At 46.0% G+C, this 24,526-nt stretch overlaps 2 protein-coding genes across 3 annotated transcripts in view; one reads left to right on the top strand and one right to left on the bottom strand.

Annotated features, from left to right (window-relative positions):
- Positions 1-2,349: 2,349 nt before the first annotated feature.
- Positions 2,350-21,358, top strand: EBPL (EBP like). The gene is made up of 4 exons (XM_034758521.1): positions 2,350-2,540; positions 13,258-13,327; positions 15,831-15,969; positions 20,852-21,358. Exons 1-4 carry the CDS (start codon positions 2,355-2,357, stop codon positions 21,090-21,092), a joined length of 636 nt encoding a protein of 211 aa, XP_034614412.1. The 5' UTR covers positions 2,350-2,354; the 3' UTR covers positions 21,093-21,358.
- ARL11 (ADP ribosylation factor like GTPase 11) overlaps positions 15,966-24,526 on the bottom strand; it is a 21,633-nt gene continuing 13,072 nt past the window's right edge. For both annotated transcript variants that reach the window (XR_004644100.1, XR_004644099.1), the window contains 2 exons: positions 18,808-18,891; positions 15,966-17,093 (listed from right to left, as the gene is read on the bottom strand). The gene's annotated coding sequence lies outside the window, so the exon portion shown is untranslated. The remainder of the gene's footprint in view (positions 17,094-18,807; positions 18,892-24,526) is intronic.

Genomic DNA, 24,526 nt, shown 5'->3' with positions numbered 1-24,526 from the left:
AGTGGCACAAAAAAACTACTACATCTTCCCTCACCAACCCAGGCTTATCACAAGCCCATCAAACCTTTCTGTCACTCTTAACATTGGCTTCCCATGAAATAGCAGGTCAAGTTCAAGGTCTTGTTTCTTATCTTTAAGCTGCTCCGTGGTGCGGAGCCAAGTACCTGTGAGATTGCTTAGCTCTGGGATGAAGAATCGTGGTTGTCAAGTCTGCTTCTCAGGCACAGGGGAACTTTAACCATATGGGTAAAGCTCATCTAGGTCGGAGACTTTTCTCAGGGGTTGGTCTGAGACACTGGAATGAACTCCTAACCCCTACGTAACTGTGTGTATATTTAAAAAAAAAAAAAAAACTGCCAAAGCAAAACTGCACTATGCTGCACTTACAGCCTTCCCCATGCAGAAAGGATGAGAATGACCCTTGTGTGACAGATATTAATTGTGATCCTAGTTACACTACTGTAACGTACTCAATAATAATGAAAGTGGTATATGAAATGATATAGAACTATGGTACAGCAAATCACCCTGCATGTAGTCTGAGCTGCTACACAGTTTTCCCAAGTGAGTTCCCCTTTGCTTGCTGATCCTGGTCCTGACATCCAGCTGGAGACATCCCTCTTCAGGCCTAGTTGGTATCCATGTTGAATGCCAGATGCTTCAGGTTTTTGCAATAGCTATAGTAGTACATAGGGGACTAAAGTCTGGAACCCATGGTCAACTTGTACATATTTTCCCACCAGGCCATTCTTTTACACTAGGATTTACAAGACTTGAGCAGATAACGCCAACTCTACAGTCTGCACTACTGTTCGGTCCTTTGTGCCTTCTGTTTCCACATCCAAGTTAGTAGACAAATATGGTTCCTTCTAATTTAATTGCAGTGCCAGGTCCTCTATCTTGATGAAGGCATGGTGTGAGAAATTAACTAATGGGATTTTAACTTCAGGATTAATGACACCTCATAAGACTTTTATACTGTACTCTTGCATTTGGAAAACTGCTTTTGATGGCAGTGTAACTCCTTTAGGACCACCCTCTGCTCTCTAAATTTGTCTCCTACTAAAATGGCTTGAAAGGGCTCGTGTACCCTGAGAAGCAAGGCCTCTGCCCTCAGTGACACTAGGGGAAAGTCTCTCAAATCACCTTATTTACTTAATGTTAATGCCCGCTATGTGAAAGGAGCTTTCTAAACTCTCATGGACTCTGCTCTGAGGAGCTCACAATCTAAGGACAGACACAGAGAGAGGGAGGTTGGGGGAAGGGGAACAAAACCAGACAAATTAGATTCACTTTAAGCAGTATGGCAGGAGTGGGTCTTTAACAAGGACTTACAAGTGGACAAGGTAAGGATGTTACAGATGAACTCAGGAGCATCAATAGCCAAGTGAAAAAAATAACTAACAATTAAATGGCAATGTATCAAATGGAAAAATTAGAGTATTTTCCTGCACTAAAATAAATATTGGTCCCTAAGCCTAAAGCATTTATATTACTCTATTGGTCAACCACAAGCTGAACTGGAGTACCTAGTTAACATGCAATCACATTGTCTTTCTATTTGGTTAACGGAAAATAGAAGCATCAGTTGATGGCAAATGGCTGCACAATTAATTAGATACAGATGAAGAGCTAGTAGGAGTATGATACAGTAGGTACCTATAAAATGAAACTTGCCCTGAGGTGAAGTGAGTTTTGTTCACTTGAAAACATCTGGTACTGCTGGGGATAGGATATGGACTAAACAGACTGGGTGTGATCGAGTGTAGATCCTAAAAGTGGCTATCCTAAAAGAAATGTACTAGCTCAGTCACAAGATAGTGGGCTCAAAGCAGGAATGGCTGGAGGAAATTCTATGGCCTGTATGCCCTGTGTAAAGCTTGTATTCCAGACAGTGGGACAAGAGGCCTTTCAGTCTCTGATTGTCAGGATAGCAGCCTCAGTTAGGGACGGCCATTGTGTCAGTCTCTATCACCACACATTGTCCTTTTTCAACTCCCCCTGTGACTTTTTTTCTTTACGCTTGAATTTGATACTATCAAACCCAATCTGTATCAGCCTTTCTGCAGACAGTGACACCCCATAGCCACCTTCCCACCCTCCTGCCCAAGGCAGCTGGTGGGTGCCCATAACCCTAACAGCCCCCCCATCTCTCTCTGTGGCCAGGGCTGTCGCAGGCTGGCAGTGCCCCTGCCTCTCTGGGTCCAGGACTGTCGCAGGCTGGCAGTGTCTTCCCCCCGTGCCCGGAGCTGCCGCAGGGTGGCCGGGCCCCGCCCCCTGTCCCTGGCGGTGCCCGCCCTGGGGCTGTGCTGCGGGGGTGGGAGTCGCTGCCGTGGCCGCCAGGTGAGCACGGTATGGCCGGGCGCGGGGCCGCAGCTCCCCCGCTGTTCGGCGCGGCGGCGGCCGGCTCGTTGGCGGTGTGCGCGGTGCAGCTGGGCCTGGCCTGGGCGCTGGGCCGGAGGCTGGGCGGGCGCTGCGCCCCGGCGGATCGCTGGGTGCTGGGCTGGCTCTGCTACGACGTGCTGGTGCATTGCACGCTGGTGAGTGCGGGCCCGGGGCTCAGGGAGGGAGGGAATGGCCGGGCCCATAGTGGGGGAGCGGGAGAGGAAAGGGGGCTGTGCTGGGGTTTGGGGCTGGTGAGAAAAGGGGGCGCTGCAGTGAGGAATGGGGGGGACGCGGCTTCCCTACCGCAGCCCAACACAGGCGGGTGTGAACCAGACCCAGCCTGAGGCATTTTGCCAGAAGTACTTCCCCGCCCCCCCAACAAACAAAACACCGCTGCCCTCCGCGCGGTCAATACACCCCCATGTCTCCGCTTCATTGGCAAACTACTCTCCTAGCACAGACGCTGCCTCCCACTATTGCACCTCAGTACTGGCTGTTCAATATTTCAGCTGCCCGCAGACACAGGCAGTAACTCCAGCTGTCAGAGGGCCGGGTCCTACTTTATTAATGGCCATGGGCCTATAAATCTGACTACCCTGAGTTTGGAGACACCATGGTTTGCTGCTGGTCTTACAAGTCCTCAGTCTCTTCAGTCACTAGGCTTCAGGTAGGATTTGATCAGTTTTACATTTTAAAATACTTCATTCTGCAGAAGCCAAGTCAATGCGCCCACTCAACAAGCTGCACCCACCATACCGGATAGGTGTGTGGGGGAAAACTTGCTGCAATCTTTTCTTCACAAGAAAATTAAAAACACCTAGTGGTGGTCGAACTGGTAGGCTGTGTCATCTTCTTAGGGCTTTGTAGTTGCTCTGTCAGTTTCAAGTCAAAAGTCAGAATGATTTGTTTAAGGGATGGATAGCTCAGTGGTTAGCTTGTTTAAGGGAGGGATAGCTCAGAGGTTTGAGCATTGGTCTGCTAAACCCAGGGTTGTGAGTTCAATCTTTGAGGAGGGGGCCTCTTCAGGCTCTGGGGCAAAATCAGTACTTGGTCCTGCTAGTAAAGGCAGGGGGCTGGACTCAATGACTTTTCAGGGTCCCTTCCAGTTCTATGAGATAGGTATATCTCCATATATTAATTGATTAGACAAACTTACTGAGAACTCTGTTGTTCTTCCACAGAAAGTTTACTGCTTCGCTTGATATTACAGATAAATCCTAACTCTTGCTGAAATTTAGAGGGTATCTGAAAACACTCAAGTGAGACTAGTTCTTGTATCCAGCCAAGCACTGGAAAAATCACTAGGTGTTTGAGATTTGTACCACGTATGTCTTTTGTAATCAAACAGCCTTTCACTTTTCACTTGTCTCAGGAAATCAAAATGTTATATTCAGCTCTTTTATTGTGTCTGAGACAATAACCAAAACACATACAATCAGTTTCTCTGTACTTCTGTAGCACATCATGACTTGCATCACTAAGTCCTGAGACAGACCCATGAATCCAAGCACTGTTCAATATCTTACGGGTAATGGGTCACTTCAGCAAATGCATCTTGCCCATAGCACGTAATTATGTCCTGATTTTCAAAAGTCTCACTGACTTCAGTGGGAGCTGAAGTTGCTCATTACCTTTGAAAATCAGGCTGTGAATGTGCAGGGCAACACTCCATTTAATACTGTGGACAGATTTTTATAGAGTTCAGACTTGGTTGATATCAATATTTTACACATCTTTAACAAAGCATCCAGAAAACTTTTCAGCTGATAGTCAGTTGCTTTCACAGAACTCCACCTGCCATCCTACTAGTTCCAGAAATTGGCTTTGATCTCATAGCAACATGCTCCTTTAAGATTTGCTAGTGACATGGTGAGGAAATGCACAGATTGTAATGATTGAGCAATTTCCAAGGAATGTTATCCATCACTGTCAACTAAGTTCAAATTATGAGCAGGCACATGGGACATAAACATCTGAAGAATGTTTGTTTATGTAAGCCCGCACTGCATCTTTCAGTGCTCCCCTACAGCCTGTACTGGGGGCCATGAGATTGGGCACTGCTCTGCTCCTCTCCTTTCTTCCCCACAACCTGATGATGTTAACTCCCATCCCTTCCTTCCCTTTGCTCAGGGCTGAACTACTGCGTGGAAGAGGTAGTAAGGGGAAGCCGGCAGTCTTCTCTGAGTTCCACCTACCCTGTTCTAGGCTATGTTTTCTAGGTATCTGAGTGCCTTCCACATTAATTGGATTGGCAATAACATAGTCCCTAGTGGACTTTATAGAATCTCTTTCTCTCTCTTCTTTTTTGGGGTTATAGAAATTTCTGCTTGTGGAGGCAGTTGTTGTTCTGAATATAGATTCAGAGATTCTAAGGCCAGAAGGGACCATGGTGATCTGACCTCCTGTATAACACAGGCCATAAAATTTTCCCAAAATAAACCCTAGAGCATATCTTTTAGAAGAACATACATTTAAAAATGGTCAGTTATGGAGAATCCACTGTGATCTTTGGTAAATGGTTCATGTGGTTAATTACTCTCACCTTTAAAAATGTATGCCTTATTTCTAGTCTGAATTTGTCTATCTTAAACTTACAGCCATTGGATCATGTTATACCTTTCCCTGATAGATTGAAGGGCCCATTATTATATATTTGTTCCCAATGAAGGTACTTACAGTCACCCCTTAACCATCTCTTTGTTAACCTAAACAGATTTGAGTCTATCGCTATAAGGCATGTTTTGTAATCCTTCTTGTGGCTCTTCTCTGAACCCTCTCCAATTTATCAGCATCCTTCTTGAATTGTGGGCACCAGAACTGGACACGCTATTCCAGCAGCAGTTGCACCAGTGCTAAATTCAGAGGTAAAATAATCTCTCTACTCCTACTTGAGATTTCCCCGTTTATGCATCCCAGGATCGCATTATGTCACCTACAGAAACTCTTTTCTATCCCTTCATTGGCTAGGAAGCATATCTTCAGCCCTCTCAAAACCCCCAGTCAAACAGATGTCTCTTGCTGTATGACCAAAAAGTCATCAAATTTGGGCTTCTTTGGACCAAGGTGAGGAGCAAATTCCAGAGTCCTGGAGCCCTCACAGAGAACGCCCTGCCAGCCTCCCACACTGTTATAACAAAGGAGATCTCAGCTTGAACATCTCTCCTGACAGCAGCTGTGATGGCATGGCACAGGGAGAGAGGCGATCCCTCGGATAGGCCAGTCCCACTGCTTAGAGCTTTATGGGTCATAACCAACATCTTAAACTTCAATCAGAGGCCAGTTGGCAGCCAACACAGATCCTGGAGCACTGGTGTCATGCTCCCAGTGTGAATTCCCATTCAGTGAGTGAGCTGCTACGTTTTGAACCTGTTTCGGTCTCCAAATGGTTTTCAAGTGTAGCTCCACCTAGAGCACAATGCAATAGTCTAATCTTGAGGTAGCAAAATCCTGGATAACAGTTACAAAGTCTGCATCCAAAAGGACAGGTCAGAACCTCCTAGCAAGTCACAGATGGCAAAAAGCTGCCTGGGTTACTGCTGTAATGCTGTTGACATACAGCAGCTTGGGGGGGGGGGGGGGGGTCTAAAAGCATCCCTAAACTGTGGACCCTATTCCCTAAAAGGACCGTTCTTATGTGTGCAAAAGTTTTCATGCTCATTCAGTGCTTGGCACCTCTGGTGAAGGTGTAATTTGTGATGGTTTTGGGGGTAGGTAACAGATTAAGGTTCCTTGCTCATTCCCTGTAGACCTCCAAACAGCAAACTGATTTGTAATAAATTTTCAGTTCCTTGCTGATCTGGGTTAGAGTCAAACCAAAGGCCTACAGGTGAAAGGTTCCCTATTTCATTAGTAATCCCTTGAATCGTCTCATTCCCTTCCCCTCATTCCTCTTTCTTGTGCCCTCAGAGCCTTTCCATCTTCTTGGACTGTTTCATCAGCTGCCAATAGGGGTTGAGCTTATCAACATTCAAATAAAAACCTAAAGATAAATATGAAAGATTAGATCTTCATAAAAAGAACGAGGAGTACTTGTGGCACCTTAGAGACTAACAACTTTATTTGGGCATAAGCTTTCGTGAGATAAAACCTACTTCATCAGATGCATGGAGTGGAAAATACAGTAGGAAGATATATATACAGAGAACATGAAAAGATGGGGTTGCCATACCAACTCTAACGACTCTAATCAATTAAGGTGGGATATTATCAGCAGGAGGAAAAAAACGTTTGTAGTGATAATCAGGATGGCCCATTTCAAACAGTTGACAAGAAGGTGTGAGTAACAGTAGGGGCGGAAATTAGCATAGGGAAATAGTTTTTAACCTCAGCCGTGCAGAACACAATGCCATCCACAGCCTCAGGAACAACTCTGACATCATAATCAAAAAGGCTGACTATCGCTGACAAAGGAGGTGATGATACAGACTAACACAGCTACCACTCCTAGATCTTCATAGTGATCGCTGCTTCTTAGCTCAGTGCTGTCACATAGTGGCAGTCCTTAAGAGCTGCATCAGATTAAGTCTTTGGATGGCACACAATCAACATCCTTGCCCATTTGTCTGAATGGAGATGGTACTGTGTGAGATGCATTGGCAGGAATGGTAAGTAAACTATTTGATATATATGGCCTGGATCCTGGCTGATCTGATGCTAAAGCACACTGCTGCTATGAGAAGCCACCTGTCTTCTTGTATGGTATGTCTGTCTGTCACGTCCAACGATGATGTCCTGGCATCTTGTGTCTTCTTGTATGGTAGCTCAGGCCCTGAATTCCTTCCCTCATCTCTCCCAACAGAAAATCAGTCTGTTCACTAGGGTCGTGCGTTTAAAATGCAGGTCATATTTCAGTGTTACTAGAAGTTTAATATTGAGATCAGGTGTTTTTTTTCATTGCTTTTGTTTCACAAAGAGTACCAGTTGCAGCATATAAATAAAATAAACCACAAGTGAAATGGCTAGATCTGTTTTAATGAGGTCTGATGACAAAGTGGGCAATGGGTTGACATTGTTGTGTTGGGATATATACACCATCCTGCCTCTGAAGGGATTAATGTGGGCCTGAAAGGCCAATTAACCCACCTTGTTGCACCTAGAGAGTGGGCCAGGGTTAATTAAAGCCCAGCTGAAGGAGGAGTTGGGTGATGACTATAAAGAAAGGGAATCTGGAGCAGAAGGGAGCTGTAGGGAGAAACTCTCTGGAACTAGAGAGTGGAGAGGTTAGGCGGGCAGAGGAGGAAGCCCAGGGAGAAAGTTGGCCCTGGAATCCTTCCCTAAGTAGAGAAGTCTGGCAGGAGAGACACAGAGCAGTACGGGAGGTGGAGCAGGCTGCAGTGGTGTGCCACCCTGATAAAAGGGCAAGGTGTGGCAGGTGAGAGAGACCTGGCAGGTGTTCGATGGAGGAACAGAGCAAGGAGAATTTGAGACATGAAAGGCCAATACTGAGGAGGGCAGAAGTTGGTTTAAGTTTGTACTTTTGGAGTGAGATTTATTAGGGGATTCCGGGGAGACCCTTGCGAGTCCTGGCTCTGAAAAAAGGGTGAACTTAGAGTGGCTGTGGAAGAGACCTGCTGACAGGCTACGGTAGGAGGAACTCCAGGGAGGCAGCAGAAGGGAGTCGCTCGACAGAGCAGACCTTGGCTGGAATCCACTGTAGCAGGGCGGCTGGGGTTTTCCCCTACCAACCACTGGTGAGGTGACAGGAAGCCCCTGAGATGGGAATAAACTCAACTGAGAACCCTGAGAGGAGGATGTGAGGACCCGGGGCTGAAGACCTTTTGTAAGGATTATCGTTGGATTCTCTATAACCCCAGAAGGGGTAGAACTAAAATGTGAACTGGCCAGGGGCCCAAGTTGCGAGAAGAGGCAGATTGCCACAGGCCTGGAGCAGCCATCAACAGGAAATCCTAGAGGTGAAAGAGCAGCTACGCTGTGCCCAGCCACAAGGGGATGCACCAGCAGTGAGCCAACCATTCTACTATTGTCCTTTTCCGTTCTAATAATTTTATTACTGCTTGAGTTTTGGAATGTGACTTAGCAATACTAAAATATCACTGACATATAATTAGAAAAAATATTTAGCCATGTGGGTTTTAAAAATATTAGAAGGGCAGGGATATAGCTTACTAATATATGCACAAGGGACTAATAATACTTCATTTTAAGTAGAACAGTTTGATCAGTTTTCGTAATTGACCCAATATCTGCTTTAAAACATTTACAAGAGTATCCCTCTGTTTTTCTGGATTCCTTTTTCAAAATGCAGTTTATTCTGTGTTCTTGTTCAGTTTTGCTAATGAAGGTGCAGCTGCTGCACAGAATTGTATTTAAAGAACAGGGGTCTCTGAGAATAGAACCTCAGGTTCGGGGGGCGCTTTATCATGTCATCAGAAATTAAAGTGAACTTTACTGACAGGATTTCTAAACTAAACAATCTAATCTAGGAATTTATATGGCCTCCATCACTGTAGTACCTGAGCACCTCATCTGAGAGTCAATCAAAAACATACTTAATGATAGATTTGAAATATAATCAAATTATGCACAAAAACCCTCCTGTGTTAAAGCTGGGAGTGGAATGATGAGAATGTTGTGCATTTATAACAATAGTAATTCAGCCATATTGTAAATGTTGTATTTTTGTCTTTGCTGTTGGGTACACGGGTTTCCCTTTGTTGCTTTCCTGCTTGTTATGTTCAATATGGATGGACAGAAGACTGGCCATGGAGAGTCAGAGAGTGCTGCTTTGCCTTAGATTTGGTGACTTCCTGTTCTTTTGCCAGCCCCTGTGACTTTCTCTTCCTGCCTTTCCCTCTCTGCAGCAGGTGTATGAAGAACAATTGCTGATGCAGTTGTGTAGGGTTACCATACGTCCGGATTTCCCCGGACATGTCCGGCTTTTGGGTCTTTAAATAGCCGTCTGGGGGGAATTTGTAAAAAGCTAAAAATGTCCGGGATTTCCCCCCCCCGGACGGCTGTTTAAAGACCCAAAAGCAGCTGACAGGGCAGCTGCGCTGGCAGAAAGCGGTACCGGGAGCAGCATGGAGCGGCCGCGAGAGGTGGGTGTGGGCGGCCCGGCTCCCCCTGCCTGGGGCTCCCCTCGCCCACCGCGGGGCTGGGGCTCTCCCAGGGCTCTGCCCTGCATCCGCCCAGCACCCCCAGGGCTGCTCCTGCCTCCCCGGTCTGGCCCCAGATCCCCTCCCCCGGTGGTTTTGGGTCCTGCCGCGGCTTGCACCCCTCTACCTCCTCCGCGGGGCAGGCAGCCCCAGGAGGTTGAGGCCATGCCACCCCTTCCCCAGCTTCTCCCTCCAGCAGCCCCCGCATCGCCCTGCTGGGCCTGTTCAGCCCTCGGCGCCACTGGGTCCTGCCCTGCCTCAAGCAACCCGCCCCTACCGTGGGGCAGCCTGGCTCTGGGGGAATGGGGGAGCCAAAGCAAAGCCCCGCCCGGAGCTGGAGCAGGAGACGAGCGGGGCTCTCAGCCCAGGCTCCGGCATCAGCCTGCAGCAGGGAGCGGAGCCACCCCCCGCCGGCTCGGCTCAGCCGGGCCCCGCTCTTAAAGGGACACGGACCTGGGCTGGGCTCGGCCCGGCCCGGGGTACGTGGGGGTGTCACCTCACCCCCCGCCTGGGGGGCCCGGCGAGGGGGGTGTTCGGCACCATAGCTCCCCCCGCAACCCCCATAGTCAGCTTCTCTGTAGGCAAAGCTTGGACTATAGAAAGCTTATGGGAGGAGAGCCTGCGATCCAGGGCTTCAGGAGCTGCACCTGAGCCAGTGAGGAACAGCCCAGAGCCACCGGGGCTAGAGCTTCTTGGCCAGCCGCCGGAGGGAGCCGCTCAACCGGGGGGGCCAGACTGGGCTGCGCCTACTCACGCTCCCCCCGCTGCCGCAGCCCCAGCTTATCTGCTGCCTGCCTTCCTGCCTGTTTCAGGCTTCCCGCGAACATTTGATTCGTGGGAAGCAGGGGAGGGGGAGGAGCAGGGGGGGCGGAGCGTTCAGGGGAGGGGGCGGAGTTGGGGCGGGGACTTTGGGGAAGGGGCGGAGTTGGAGCGGGGCCGGGCCCCTTGGAGTGGCACCCTTTTCCAGGACTGCAATATGGTAACCCTACAGTTGTGGCTCTCCTTACCATGTGTCATTCACTCCTCATTCCTTGCAAGGGGATGGAAAAATACTGGGCAAAGCAGTTGGGAGGTCAGGTTGGGGCCAGGGCCCAGAATGGAAAATTGTGCATCGTTGTCATGGTTCAGTTACAAATCCAGTACATCTTTCCAAATCTGCCATGATGCAACCATGTATGTTTATGGGTTTTTTTTTGTTTTTGTTTGTTTTAAACAGTCCTAATGAGGGACTCTTTGACCTCTAGAAAACCTTCTTTAATCCAGCCCAGGTTGTAATTCCCTAAAGGTGTTCTCACATGAAGGTGTTCAGTGCCTTCTGAATGTAGAACAGGGACGGGCAAACTTTTTGGCCCAAAGGCTGCATTGGGTTTTGGAAATTGTATGGAGGGCCGGTTAGGGGAGGGAGGCATGGCCCGCCCCCTCCTCCCGCTTCTCGCCCCCTGACGGCCCACTCCCGGGACCCCTGCCCCATCCACCCCCCCGTTCCCTGTCCCCTGACTGCCCCCACACCACCGCATCCAACTCCCCTGTTCCCCACCCTCTGACCACCCCAACACCTATCCACACCCCCGACCCCTGACCACCACCCCGAACTCCCCTGCCCTCTATCCAACGCCCCCGCTCCCTGCCCCCTTACCAGGGCCGGCTCTAACTTTTTTTTGCTGCCCCAGGCAAAAAAGGAGAGCGCAGTGCTGCACCGCCGAACCCCTGCCCCCCCCCCAGCACCTCGCTGGGCCGTCCAAACCCCTGGTGCGCCGTGCCAGCCAAACCCCCTCCCCCCTGGAGGGCCAGGCCGGGCCACCCAAACCCCCCCAGTGCCGCGCCGGGCCAGGCCGGCCAAACCCCCGGAGCGCTGCGCCGCGCCGGCCAAACCCCCGGAGCGCTGCGCCGCGCCGGCCAAACACCCGCCCCCTCCCCAGTGCCGAGCCAGGCCGCCCAAACCCCCGGAGCGCCGCGCCAGCCAAACCCCCCCAGCACCGGGCCGGGCCGCCCAAACCCCGCCCCCACCCCCGGATCGCCACACCACTAAAGCAAAAAAAAACCCCTTGAGTGCCACCCCGCCGAACAAAAACACCGCGAGCGCCCCCCGCCACCCCAACATTGGCCGCCCCTTATAAGGTGCCGCCCCAAGCATGTGCTTGGTCAGCTGGTGCCTAGAGCCAGCCCTGCCCCTTACCATGCTGCCTGGAGCACTGGTGGCTAGAATCGCTACAGCCATGCACTACGCAGCACAGAGCACTGGGTCAGGCCAGGCTCTGCAGTGGCGCTGCCCCAGGAGCTCGCAGCCCCGCCGCGCAGAGCATTGTGCCGCCAGCGGGCCAAGCTGAGGCTGCAAGGGAGGGGGAACAGCAAGGGAGGGGCCGCAGGCCAGCCTCCTGGGGCAGGAGCTCAGGGCCCAAGCAGGAGGGTCCCGTGGGCCGGATGTGGCCCGCAGGCCGTAGTTTGCCCACCTCTGATGTAGAATGAACTGGTGGTCTCACTGCAGTTCCTAGTGGTCAGATATCACAAAAATCAACACCTCATCAGAGAATTGAAGATAAATGAATTATCCTATGCTATCTAGAGGTGATCCCTCCAGAACAGGGATGCAGCGTGCTGGTACAGCTCTGCAATAAAGCCTGGGCTGTACTGCTCTGGGCAGAAATAGACACCTTCATCCTGCAGGGCTGCCAACCTGGAACTTTGCCCAATGCTACATTTGACAGAACAGTTCCCTCTTGTCTCTTACTGGTGTTCTCTCCAGAGGGGCTGACATGGCATTCCCTGTTCTTGTAGTCATTGGTATGATCCCCCGCAACTCCAGAGCTTTTATATAAATACATTGGTACTAGTCCTAGCCACTGGACTTAGCCCTCACCAGAACTGATTATTTTTAGAATTTACTCATGGGGTAACCTTTTTTTAAATTTTAACTAGAGTGAGGTCAGGCAGTAGTTCATACCCTTCATGCTGTTAGTGCAAGGATAGAATTTAAAACAACTTTATATTTTCAGGGAGATTTCACAGGCTGTTTGTCTTTCTTTGCTATCACAGTCTTTGATTCTCATGCATTCTTATGCTCTGTAACTTTCCTTTCTCCAATTCCCTTTCACTTCTCTATCACTGTTCTTCTCACAAGTTTTTCCTGGCTTACTATGAAACATTCCTGGCTAACAGTTAACCATCTCTCCTCCTTTTGGTGCCACTGCACTCCTGTCAGAGCTCTCTTCCTTCCCTCACCGACTGAATGCTTATGGAATACTTTGATGTTTTCTGACTGAAGGTGTGATGTAAGTGCAAGATTATATTATAGTTGACTCTGGATCTTGGGAAAGTGGGTTTCGTAGCCTGTTCAAATTTGCAAGTTTAAATGTCTTGGTTCTGATGTCAAATTTGTTGCATATCCACAATGTGTTTACATAGGGGGCTTATGCGTATGAGGGAAATGGAAAAGAAGTGTGGAGAGTAGACATAAAATAATACAGCTGACACTTTACAGCTCAAAATGGTCATATTTTTTTAAACAGAGAGGTCTCAGGCACTACAAGATTACTTGAATGCATGCTGGTTGATTATTGTATAAAATGCATTGAAAGGCATGTCCAGTATGTGGCACTGCTGAGGTGTTTACACACGGGATTTCTATATTTATTAATAGTTTCCTTATCTAATCTATGACATTCCTAGAATGTCCTACACCATATTCTGAGTGCTAATATGGATGTTGTCTTGCTTCAGTGAAATTAGAACATATTTCTGCTTTGCTTTCCCCCCTTAGGAAGGCCCCTTTGTATACCTGTCTTTAATAGGAACAGTGGCAGAGTCAGACAACATATTTGCCTCTCTGTGTAAGTATCATTTTCATTTTATGACAGCAGGAGTACTTGTCAGGTGTAGGGGGATTGGTTGTGGTGGCACAAGGAACCATAGGGCGCATATGCAGCCCCAACAGACACTGGTAGCCAAAGAATCTAATTTCATGTGCATGGGGTGTATGCACACTAAGAGTGGAATTCATGTGGACAGTCACTCAAAGAAGAAGAGTTGTTCATTTTTATGTATAGGACAAGCTTTGAGGAACCAGAGTCTCCTGGTAGTTTATATCCAACCATTTGATTTACTTTATGCCCCAATGGCGGTCTGAGGGAATGTCCCCTTTAGTCCAAATCATCTGTTTCCAAAAACAAAACCCAGCAACCACTGTGCCTTTGAGAAAGTAAGGAGGAAAACCCCAGCATTAGTAAGGTTTAATATGATTATACAATAGCCTGTGAGTTTCCTCTGCAGTAAGTTTATGCTGCTTTTGATGACGTGAGTGGCTAAAAACGCACTGCTGGAGCAGCATCTTTGAAAAGGCTAATGTTTAGGCTATTATTTAGGCTAATGCATTGCTTGTTAATTTAATGAAGAGAGCCACATAATTCTGATTTCATATCCCCTCTCTCCATGATGAAGTCTAAAGCTGACATTTTGGGAACTTAATACATCTAATTTTCTTGATATTTGTTCTTGCTGTAAAGAAGTCTTGTTAATTAAAATGCAGCATCTGTGACCCTTCTATCATAATAGGGCTACAGAACAAAATGACAACTTCAGTTTTTAATCTTTTGTTTGTTTTGATAAAGGGCCTGATCGTGTCATCTTTGTGCACCCAAAATGCATTGCTTAGAATGGGAGTCCTGGGTGCACAGAGAGTGCAGGATTGAGCTTATATGCAGGGTGAGACAGACAGGACTATGACCATTTTCTTTTCAAAACCCTTTACGCTTGGGGCATCTGTACTATACTTCAAAACAATCCCAAATATGGTTGTGTCTTTGCAATGCTATTTTTGCAGACACCAGTCCACATTGTTAATAAACATACTGTAGCGTGAACTGATAAAACTGAATAATTGTCTTTGCGCTGCAGAAACAAACACAAACCTGTACATCAAACAGATTAGTGAACTGTTCTGTCATTCTAACTCAATACAGACTGTCACTTAAGGCCAGCTTGACTTACTTGACTTTTGTTTCTTTAAAGATTGTTCTCTTCCCTCCATGATGCCAGTGTGTGTTATGTCATTAAATATTGAATCCTATTTATTGACTATCTTTTCCATTAGGACATTTTTTTATTAGAAACTTCTGCATCTATCCACTTAGGTATTTCTGTGGCCTTCATCACCTTAGTATAAGAGAATCTGCCCCTTCAACTCTAGAGGAAATTATTTCTCTCTCAATTATGGCAACTGGCTCTGTAGACAAATGTGTGCAGTCCATTTGCAGTTATTGCCTTATTTAAATAGGGTGACCAGATGTCCCAATAAAATCCGGACTGTCCCGATATTTAAGCATTTGTACCGCGTCCCGACCGATGTTTGGTTGGGACGCAATTTGTCTCGATATTTTGCGGCACTCTGGGGTTTTTTGGTTTTTTTTGCTCCGCCAGCGGCACTCCCCCCCTTTTTTTTTTTTTTTGCTTTGCCAGTGACCCCTCCCCCATGTGTCTCAATATTTTCTTCCTCTCATCTGATCACCCTATATTTAAATGTTGATTCCTTGTGGACGTAAACTAGAAAACGAGTCCAATTCTTCCCTCATTTAATATAGCTAGTAGGGCTGCGGGTGTAACTGAGATCAGAATTTGGCTGTCCTTAGCCTGGAGCACTAAAATATAAGACTAATTTTAAGGTGTTGGGGGGGGAAATAGCTGAGTTCTAGAAACAAATCTCCAGGATTTGTCTAACCACCATTATCCCCAGTGATTAACAAGCTTTTTCATCTTCCTCATGTGTATTTTAGGAATAAAGATAGCACAAGTAAAGTCTTTTTCTAGATTTGTGTGGGTTTTATCTATAGAAGTTACTTGATGAACATGGACGCCTACATTCAGGGAAAAATTTCCTTTGAAAGAAACAGAAAATCTATACACCTCTACCCCGATATAACGCTGTCCTCGGGAGCCAAAAAATCTTACCGCGTTATAGGTGAAACTGCATTATATTGAACTTGCTTTGCTCTGCCAGAGCGCACAGCCCCGCCCCCCGGAGCGCTGCTTTACTGTGTTATATCTGAATTCGTGTTCTATCGGGTCATGTTCTATCGGGGTAGAGGTGTATAATCCGTCACTTTAGCAAACAAACAGTGATAATCTTATTTCTGAAGCACTTGGATGCTCACGTCAAACATCCTTTCATAGAGTAAAATTTTTAATCACCTAAGTCCATTGGGTGCTTTTGAAAATGTTATGCATAATCTTCCCTCAGTGCAGGGGAGCAGTATTGTCTGTTCTCCCACCCACTAAGAAGTTATCTTCTTGAATTGATTATACCAGTAGTGGAATTAACTGTTATGTTTAATTTTTTAGGGAAAGAATATGGAAGAGCAGATGCAAGGTGGCTTTATTCTGATCCAACCATTGTGTCTCTGGAAATACTAACTGTTGTTTTGGATGGCCTTCTAGCACTGATCCTCATTTATGCTATTATCAAAGATAAGTACTACAGGTAAGTCGTGTTAGAAATCCAACAATTACTTGGTGCAAAGTACATGAATAGAATAGGTTCTTGCATCAGTATTTTGGGTGGGAAAAATTGTGTATTATAGAAAACGATGATCTGAAGTAACACTTGGGCTGTTGGGCTGCCTTCAAGCTGCAGAAGACACAGGAGAATATTATGAGAGATGACATTTGACTATACAGCTTTGTGCGCTGTGCAAGAAGTTGCTTTATCTGTTTCCAGCGAGTATTTCAAGGACAATTGTAACAGTGGGCAACCATGTCCTACTAATTTTAAGGTCACTTTATATAACCTGAGCCTCCACTCCAATGCTGTAGCACCTGCAAGGATAGAGCCTGCAGCCCCTAGATGAGTCCCTTTTGCTGGTTTGAGATGATTGCAGGACAGCTACCTCCACCTGATACCTCCTTGAGAGCAGAGGATCTTTCACTCCTTGGAACATGCAGGCAGCAATTTGTAACTCCCTGATCAACAAAGAGATCCTAATTATAGTGTCATTTAAACAATGTTCTGTCTTAAAAAAGAAGCCATTTACTTTTAGTCCCATGTGGACACAGCTAGAGGAAGGTATCAAAACTTAAGCTACAAAGGTGAAGGATGCGTAGTTATGTTTTTACTTGCTATTATCAGTGCGTGTCTCCATTCATAGCTGTTCCTTGGAGCTATCTACTAATAGTAGCCTGAAAGGCAATGATCCTTGTTCTAAGAGGAGATTATCTGCTTTTTGAAGGGAAACCCAGGCCTTTGGTCTTTCCAAATATTATCCCCTCCTGCATGGGTACCTAGCTCTATTAGTTTCACTATACTTTGGTTTGGAGTATGTGCAGTCTTGTTTTTCTTAGTTTCCCTTGTTGGGGTCTTCTGGTGGTTTTTCTTCGAGTGCTGGTCCCTGTGTGTATTCCACATGTGGGTATACATGCACTCCATGCTCCTGAGACTGGAGAATTGGCAATTAGTGTCCGTTGGTCCACTCCTGTTCCCTGGCGTTCCTTGTGCTGAGTACCCAGGGTGTAAGGTGAGGTGTGGCCTGTCGGCCTCCCCAGTTCCTTCTGACCACTACATGGCCTGAGTCGGAATCCTCTGTGTCCGAAGCAGCTTCATCATCTTACCTGTAAACATATTGTAAATAGTTCTTAGAATTTTAGTGGTTTGAGTGCTTTTCTAGTTGCTTTTTAGTTAGAATAGAGTAGTTTTTCCCCACCTCAGGGACCCTTCCCAATCCCCTCCCTACCCCCAGGAGAAGGTCTGTGCCCAGAGTTCTGGGGTTTAAGAACTGTCTCTCTGTTCCACGTTCCTTCTCTGCCAGCGCCAGCCATCCACGCTGTCCTTATTGCCTGGGGAGGCTCACGTCTCTGCCAAGTTCAGCTTCTGCTGCTCCTTCCCTACCCAAACCCAAAAGGGAGGAGAGCTTCAACTGAGGATGCACCTCATGGAGAAAGCCAGGAGATCCCAGTGAAATCCAGGCTGGGAGGACCCTAAATCTGCGAGCAGCATCCCTCTGACCACGATCTCTGAAGCAGAGACCAGGTCTGTAAAGCCTAAGGACTCGTCTCAGGCCTCTCGTTAGACTAAGGGACGGGACACTCTCACGGACACAAAACCAGATCCACTTCCAGATCTGCTCACAAAAGAAAGGATCCCTCCTTGACTCCTTCCAAACTGGGTGAGTCCTCAGGCTCAGGTCCTAAAGACTTAGGCCAGCTTAAACCTCTCAGCCATAAGGATAAGGTGCGCAACTCTGGTGCCAACTAGCAAGCTGCAGAATCACATTACACTCTCAATGATGTACTTCCCCAGTGCACAAAACTCTCTGGCAGACAATCTCAGCAGACACTGCTCCGCAGATCATGAGTGGGAGATTCACAGTTCAGTCCTAAACTAAACCTTCACTCAGTGAGGAATGCCATCCTGGGACTTGTTCACTTCCCAGACAAACAAGAAGGTCAACCAGTACTGCTCCAGAGCAGTACTAGCTCAGGACTTCTATCATGGACAGAACACCTGAGGTATGCCTTTCCTCCCATTCCACTGCTGCTCAGGTTCTGGGGAAAATTTGCCATAAGAAAACATAACTCATTTTTATTGCACCCACTGTCCAGACAATTTTGGTTTCTGAACCTCCTGAGAGTGTCAACCCACTCTCCCATTAGCATTCAATCCTTCCCACTTCTGCTAACTCAAGAGAACAGTGGGATCAGACATCCCAACCCAAACCTCATAGCCTGGTATTTGGATGGGTTTCAAATCTAAAGCGTTCATGTTCAGAGGCCATTCAAGCTCTTTTCAACCACGCCAGAAAAGACTCCACCAGAAGATGCATCTAGCTGCATGGAGGTATTTCTCTACCTGGATGCAACAGAACTAGTTATTTCCAGACACAGCAGGTGTTCCTGCTATTCCACACTACCTTCTCATTCTCAAGACGTCAGGCCTTTCTGTCAGCTTGCTTCAGATCCACCTAGCAGCAAATGCCCTCTGGTAAAGGGCTAGTCTAGTTTTACTCACCTGATAAGAACCAGATTCCTGAAGGGTCTCTCTAGGACCTTCCCACCAGTAGTGCAACACCACAGTGGGACCTCAATCTCATTCTTTTACTAATTACCAGAATACCCTTTGAACCGTTGGCTACATGCTCAATGTCCCATCTGTTTATGAAGGTTGCCTTCCCTGTCGCTATCACGTCAGCCAGGAGGGTGAGTGAACTGGCAGCACTCATGGCCAACCTGCCACATACCATATTCCGTAAGGAAAAGGCTTCCCTTTGCCCAGAATTCACCCCAAAGGTAGTGTCTGACTTTCACATCAATCGATAAGTTTACTTACCAGTATTCTTTCCAAATCCCTATGCTTCCAATGAGGAGAGGAGGCTTTTTTTCCCCTCCATGTCAGATGAGCTTTAGGTTTTACCTACAAAGAACAGAACCAATTAGAAGAACTCCTGGACTTATTCATCCTTGTAGCAGAGCGATGATGGGGACAAATGTTATCTGCTCAAAAAGCTGTCTAAGTGGATCTCTGGCTGCATCATCTTCGCTGTCAGTTAGCCCAGCTCCCTCCCCCAGATGGGATGAGAGCCCATTCCACTAGACCACAGGCAACCTCAGTGGCATCCCTTTGAGAAGTACCTCTACTGGACATTTGTAGGGTGGCTACCGGGTGTTCCATCCACACCTTCACGAAGGATTACGCTTTAGTCCAAGCCTCTTCCACAGATGCAGCCATTGGGACAGTGATATTACAGACCTCTGTACTGGCCACATTCCTGCACCTCCCTCCTGTTTAAATACTGCTTACCAGTCATAGCCACCCACACGTGGAATACGCATAGAGACCAGCACTTGAAGAAGAAGAAGAAGAAATGGAGGTTACTTATATCAAACCTCCGATTACAGGTGTTTGGTCCAGATCTGTTTGTATTCCACTACCTGCCCTCCACCCCATCTGCTTCACATCACATCCGGGTTTGTGGTAAAGAAGGAACTAGAGAAATGGTCAGTCTTCACCTCTCCTTATACCTTTGGTACTGAGCACAAGGAACACCAGAGTGCAGGTGTGGATCAAGGAACACTATTTGCCAGTGTTCTGGTCTTAGGCACATGGAGTGCATGCTTACCCCCATGTGGAATACAGGTAAGGATCACACATCTTGAAGAACCTCCAGGTACAGGTAAGTAACCTCTATTTTCTTCTTAAAGTCTTGTCATATTGAAAATTATTTGGATAAGAAAATAAATAATGGGTTCATGTATGTTTATATACACACAGGCACCTTGAACTAGGTATAGCACTATTGCAAAACTGTTTGCCTGTCAGTCAGTCCTGTCTACCGACACATTCAACAGTGTTGAGAACCTGGTTACCACACAGTTGTGTCCTGGCATGTTAAAAACAGTTTTATTTTGTACAGAATCTTAATGTGGTTCTTTAGTATAGATAGAAGCTGGGGCCTAAGCAGCACTGGTAAAGTAAGCATATTTCATCCACTTATGGTGGCTTAGTAAACTCTGTGAGTTTAATGTAAATATTGCTTGTAAAGATTAGCAGACCAAAAAATTAGCTGGTTAAGTTGTACAGGTTAAAAAGAATATTAGTGCTTTGACCGACTCTGTCTGGCAAACAGAAGGATTGCAATAATCCCCCACACATGGACTATGCATAGGGACGAGCACTCGAAGAAGAAATGGAGGTTAGTTACCTGTAACTGGAGGTTCTTTGAGATATTTGGTCCCTATCTCAATAAAAAGCAACACAGGGTCCTGTGGCACCTTTAAGACTAACAGACGCGTCTGATGAAGTGGGCATTCACCCACGAAATCTTATGCTCCAATACTTCTGTTAGTCTTAAAGGTGCCACAGGACCCTGTGTTGCTTTTTACAGATTCAGACTAACATGGCTACCCCTCTGATAGTATCTCTATAATGTGAAGCATTATATAAGTGCTAGCATAAAGTGGCCAAAAGTTTGTTGACAACTTTTTTTCTGTTTGAAAAATGCTGTTTTGTTGAAACCAAAATATTTCTTGGAAAAATATAGGGTTTGACAAAAAATCATAAAGAATATTTCTCAGATCTTGGATGGAAGTTTTGGTGAAAACTGGGGAGAGACACCCCAGAAAAAGATACTGAGATGAGACCCAGGTTCATGTCCCTGCTCTACCTATTCACCAGATTATTGGCTATTCTGGGCTGGGTTTCATGATTATTTTTTTGTGGGGAGGGAAACTTCAAAGGTCTCGTTTTTGTTCTGCATCAGAACTAAAATAAATTTCAAAACCTTGAAAATTATGTGTGAACCCAGAATAGTTTTCTGGACAACACTAATTTTTATTGCAGTTGCCTAATTGTTTTTTCTTCTTCCTCTTTACAGGCATTTCATACAGATTACATTGTGTGTTTGTGAATTATATGGTGGGTGGATGACATTCTGCCCAGACTGGCTCATTGGAAGTCCTAACCTAAACACCAGTAACTGGCTTTACCTGTGGGTCTACCTGGTATTTTTTAATGGCATATGGGTAGTGTTACCTGGACTTTTATTGTGGCAGTCCTGGTTAGGACTTAAGCAAATGCATCATGAAAAATCAAATATTAGAAAGAAGATTAGATGAAGATAAGCCCACTTCATTAACCCCATTAATTGAGAGATTTTAAATTGAGAGTGTAAGCAGCATTATTGTTTTTGCAGAGATGCAATCAACTGTTCATCTTTGTAGCTCACATGTAAATTTTGTTGTAGGACATTGTATTTCAGACTGATCCTTTCTTAAGAGGAGGAAAATAATGTACATCATCAATGATGTATATAAAAGTACTCAAACCAATTGCCATATTACTACACTGCATACAATAATAAACAATATATTTTATAACAAAATGGTGTGCAGATATTTTTCTTTTCTTCCCCCCTCAAAAGAAAAATGTTCTTATCAAACCGGAATCCTTGAACCGCCTGAAGCAAGCAAGCAGTGAAATACTCAAGTTGGCTTTACATCCTGATTTCACAGTCCTGTTCACCCTTCAATCTCCAAGTATCATCAAAGTCCAGAGTTTCATTTATATCTGAAGCAGATTGTTTTTCAAATGTCAAGACTCTTAGCAACAAATTTTGACTTATTCAGAAAAGTATTAGTAAAGCAATCTGTCTACTTAAGGTATTAAATCTGAATGAGAACTTGCTGCTTATCTGTGCCTCAGGAGAGGGTTCTGATAAACGCCCTCCACCTTTCCTTCCCTGCGCTCCCCATACATCTAAAAATGTCCATTTCACTATTGAAACAGACCTGACTGGCTCCAGGGATGTATTTGCTTCTGAGTGTTGTAGTTGCATATATGACTTTACATTGGATTAAACATTTCAGGTGCTGGTGAAATTTTACCTACAGTAAATTCCTAAAATGTTTCCTCTATTTGATTTCATCAGTTTCATGTTCACGGATTAATTCACAAACTGTGGAGACTAGGTAAGCAGCAGCAGTCTTTGATACAACTAACAGCTTATAACAAACAAATGAGTTATTTATTTTGTTCGGAAAAATCTGTATGCTTTACAGAGGGTATATGATAGTTTTACCTACTTTTCTTTTTCCTTATCAGGGAAGGAAATGAAGTGTGTGATAGCTATACATTGGTTAATATGGGTCACTCTTTACAGGAGAATAATAGAGGGCTGTGCCATGAGCCCCATGGAAAGGGAAACATATTATTCCAGTGCTCCACAATGTACCTGGGAAGCTGAGGCAGGACAGTGTATCGCTCCAAGTGCAGCTGTTCTGCCTGGCTTATAGGGAGATGGAGCCAAGGCTCAGTCCACTCCCCATCCTTGCGAGCCCACCTGCATTGGTGGTGCAGTGGCTCTACTGAAGCTGCTTCCCCTGTCACGCAATGCAGGCAGACAATGCAGTGGAGTAAAGGGGCACCGTACTTCCCCGCGCAGGCCTGCAGAATGGGTTACCATCTAGCCCCAGATAAAGAAAAATCAATCCACTGAGCATTCTTTGTTACAATATTTTTTAAATTAGGTGGTGGGGTTTTGTCAGGTTAACTTGCGCTGTCCAGAAAAGGATAATTTTTCTAAGTCCAGGCCCTATTTTAAGTGCATGTAATGACACTGCCACCACAAAACAGTTGCTGCTAAGTCCTTTGGTCAAGTACTACTGTCCCAATAACCAGGCTAACTGCCTCTCTGACCATTCCTGTTCTCCCCGCAGTGGGCCCTCATCAGGTCCTCCAACCGCTGGCCATCACCTCTCTCAGGGTGGGCTCATGTGATTCTCCCACTCTCGGACCAGGCCTTGGGCTGCTAAGTCCTGGTACTAGCTCTGATTTCCTCAGCAGGTCTGACTTATGTTTAGTGCCTGCAGTTCTGCTCCTCGGGAGCTATGACCAGTAATACCCGATGACCAAACAGCCTTCTCAAAGCACTGTATTGTTTATTTAGGATCAAAGCATTTCAGAGAAAAACATCTTAAAACGATAGCTAGTCTGTAAGCATGCCTGCCTTTGCCTAAGGCTCAACCCCTCCTGGAAGCTGCAGAAGGGCCCATCTCCTGTCTCTGTGTCCATGTTAGTCTGTTCCCCACACAAACAACTCCCCCTCCCTCTCTCCAGAAAGTCTTTGTAACTGTGTCGTGATCTTTTGATTTCTCAGTTCCCAGCCTTGGCAAAAAGGCTGTGTCTTTGGGCTAGAGCCTGGAAGTGGCATCTTCCCTGCTAATAGCTTGACATTCGTCTTGTAATTGCCCCCAAAGTGTGTGTTTGGGAGGCTGCTTATCTAGACCCATTTTGTGACTTTCCGGGGCGGGGGGGAGGTTTTCAACAGCCCCCTCTTAAGTCCTGTAACTCAATATAGCTATACAGTGACTCTCTCATTAATACCATAGGTACCTGGTCAGTAAAATTATTATACATTAGTATTCCTAAATTACATCTACCATTGCCCCTCTCAGAGAAGAGTAAAAATACTCTATGATGCTCGGTTAGAAATAATTCTCAAAACTCATGGATTAATTGACGTGAGGTATAGACATCGCTGAGTAATAAAGTGAAGGCTAGATTGTCTCTTAGTTTAGTGGTTTTAATTTTGTTTGGTTTTAGCTTATCGTATTCTCTGGGAGATGGTGGGAAATTGCTTGTTTAAAAAATAATCTGATCTGTGTTGCATTCAAGAAAATAGTTTCTTAAAGTTTTGCTTTTTTCAAACAAAAAAAGTAACTAAAATAGCTTAAATTATTCCTAAGGGGGGCGGGGGAGAATAACTATCAAATCTGTGTGTACACAGTGTCCCTTATAAGCAGCATTACAAAATCCTTTATGGTGTCTCAAAGGGAAAAAAAGAAAGGGATTTTTAAAGTGAGAGGTCCTAGCCTCTGTTTGCCAGAAGCTGGGAATGGGTGACAGGATGGATCACTTGATGATTACCTGTTCTGTTCATTCCTTCTGGGGCACCAGGCATTGGCCACTGTCGGTAGACAGGATACTGGGCTAGATGGGCCATTGGTCTGACCCGGTATGGCTGTTCTTATCCTGCTCCATTTGAAATCTGTAGGCGTTTGGACAATGAGGCCCTGAGATGGCTTAGGCATGGGCATGGGCATGGTAAAACAGTCAGCAGAAGCAGGATCTGACATTTAATACACTTTTCCATTGCAAGGGAAAATGCATAGGAAAAAAAGCAAAGTATCTGTTGTCACTTGGGCATGTTGTGAACCAACAAAATGCAGATAAATTCAAGGAGTGCTGCAAATCAGCTCAACAATATGAATAATAAGTCTCAAGAAAAATCTCTACCCCAGAAAATGAAGCTGGTGATAAGTCTCAGGACATCCTCTGAGACAGGAGACACTGTCAAGTCACTGCCTAGAGGGAAGTGAGAGTTTTTTCTGTAAGCAGGATGTTGATAAGTCAGCTTAAGATGCTTAAGGTCCCTACTGCTGGGAAAAGAAATCTGCCTCCTACATGTGGATTTACATATTTAACCAATACGCCTCCTTCAAAACCCGTTCCTGCTTCCATTGGCTTCAGCACAAGCAGATTTGGCGACCTT

Source organism: Trachemys scripta, chromosome 1 (genome assembly GCF_013100865.1).
Source record: "Trachemys scripta elegans isolate TJP31775 chromosome 1, CAS_Tse_1.0, whole genome shotgun sequence".
Taxonomy (NCBI): Eukaryota; Metazoa; Chordata; order Testudines; family Emydidae; genus Trachemys; species Trachemys scripta.
Note: the sequence above shows the minus strand (reverse complement) of the source record. Positions and strands in the feature narration are given on the sequence as shown.

What these genes read in the sequence shown, in the direction of transcription:
- EBPL (XM_034758521.1), top strand. Translation starts at nt 2,355, where the DNA reads ATGGCCGGGCGCGGGGCCGCAGCTCCCCCGCTGTTCGGCGCGGCGGCG. An exon ending in TGCTGGTGCATTGCACGCTG is followed by an intron (nt 2,541 to 13,257) that starts GTGAGTGCGGGC and finishes TTCCCCCCTTAG; the next exon opens with GAAGGCCCCTTTGTATACCT. An exon ending in CAACATATTTGCCTCTCTGT is followed by an intron (nt 13,328 to 15,830) that starts GTAAGTATCATT and finishes TTAATTTTTTAG; the next exon opens with GGAAAGAATATGGAAGAGCA.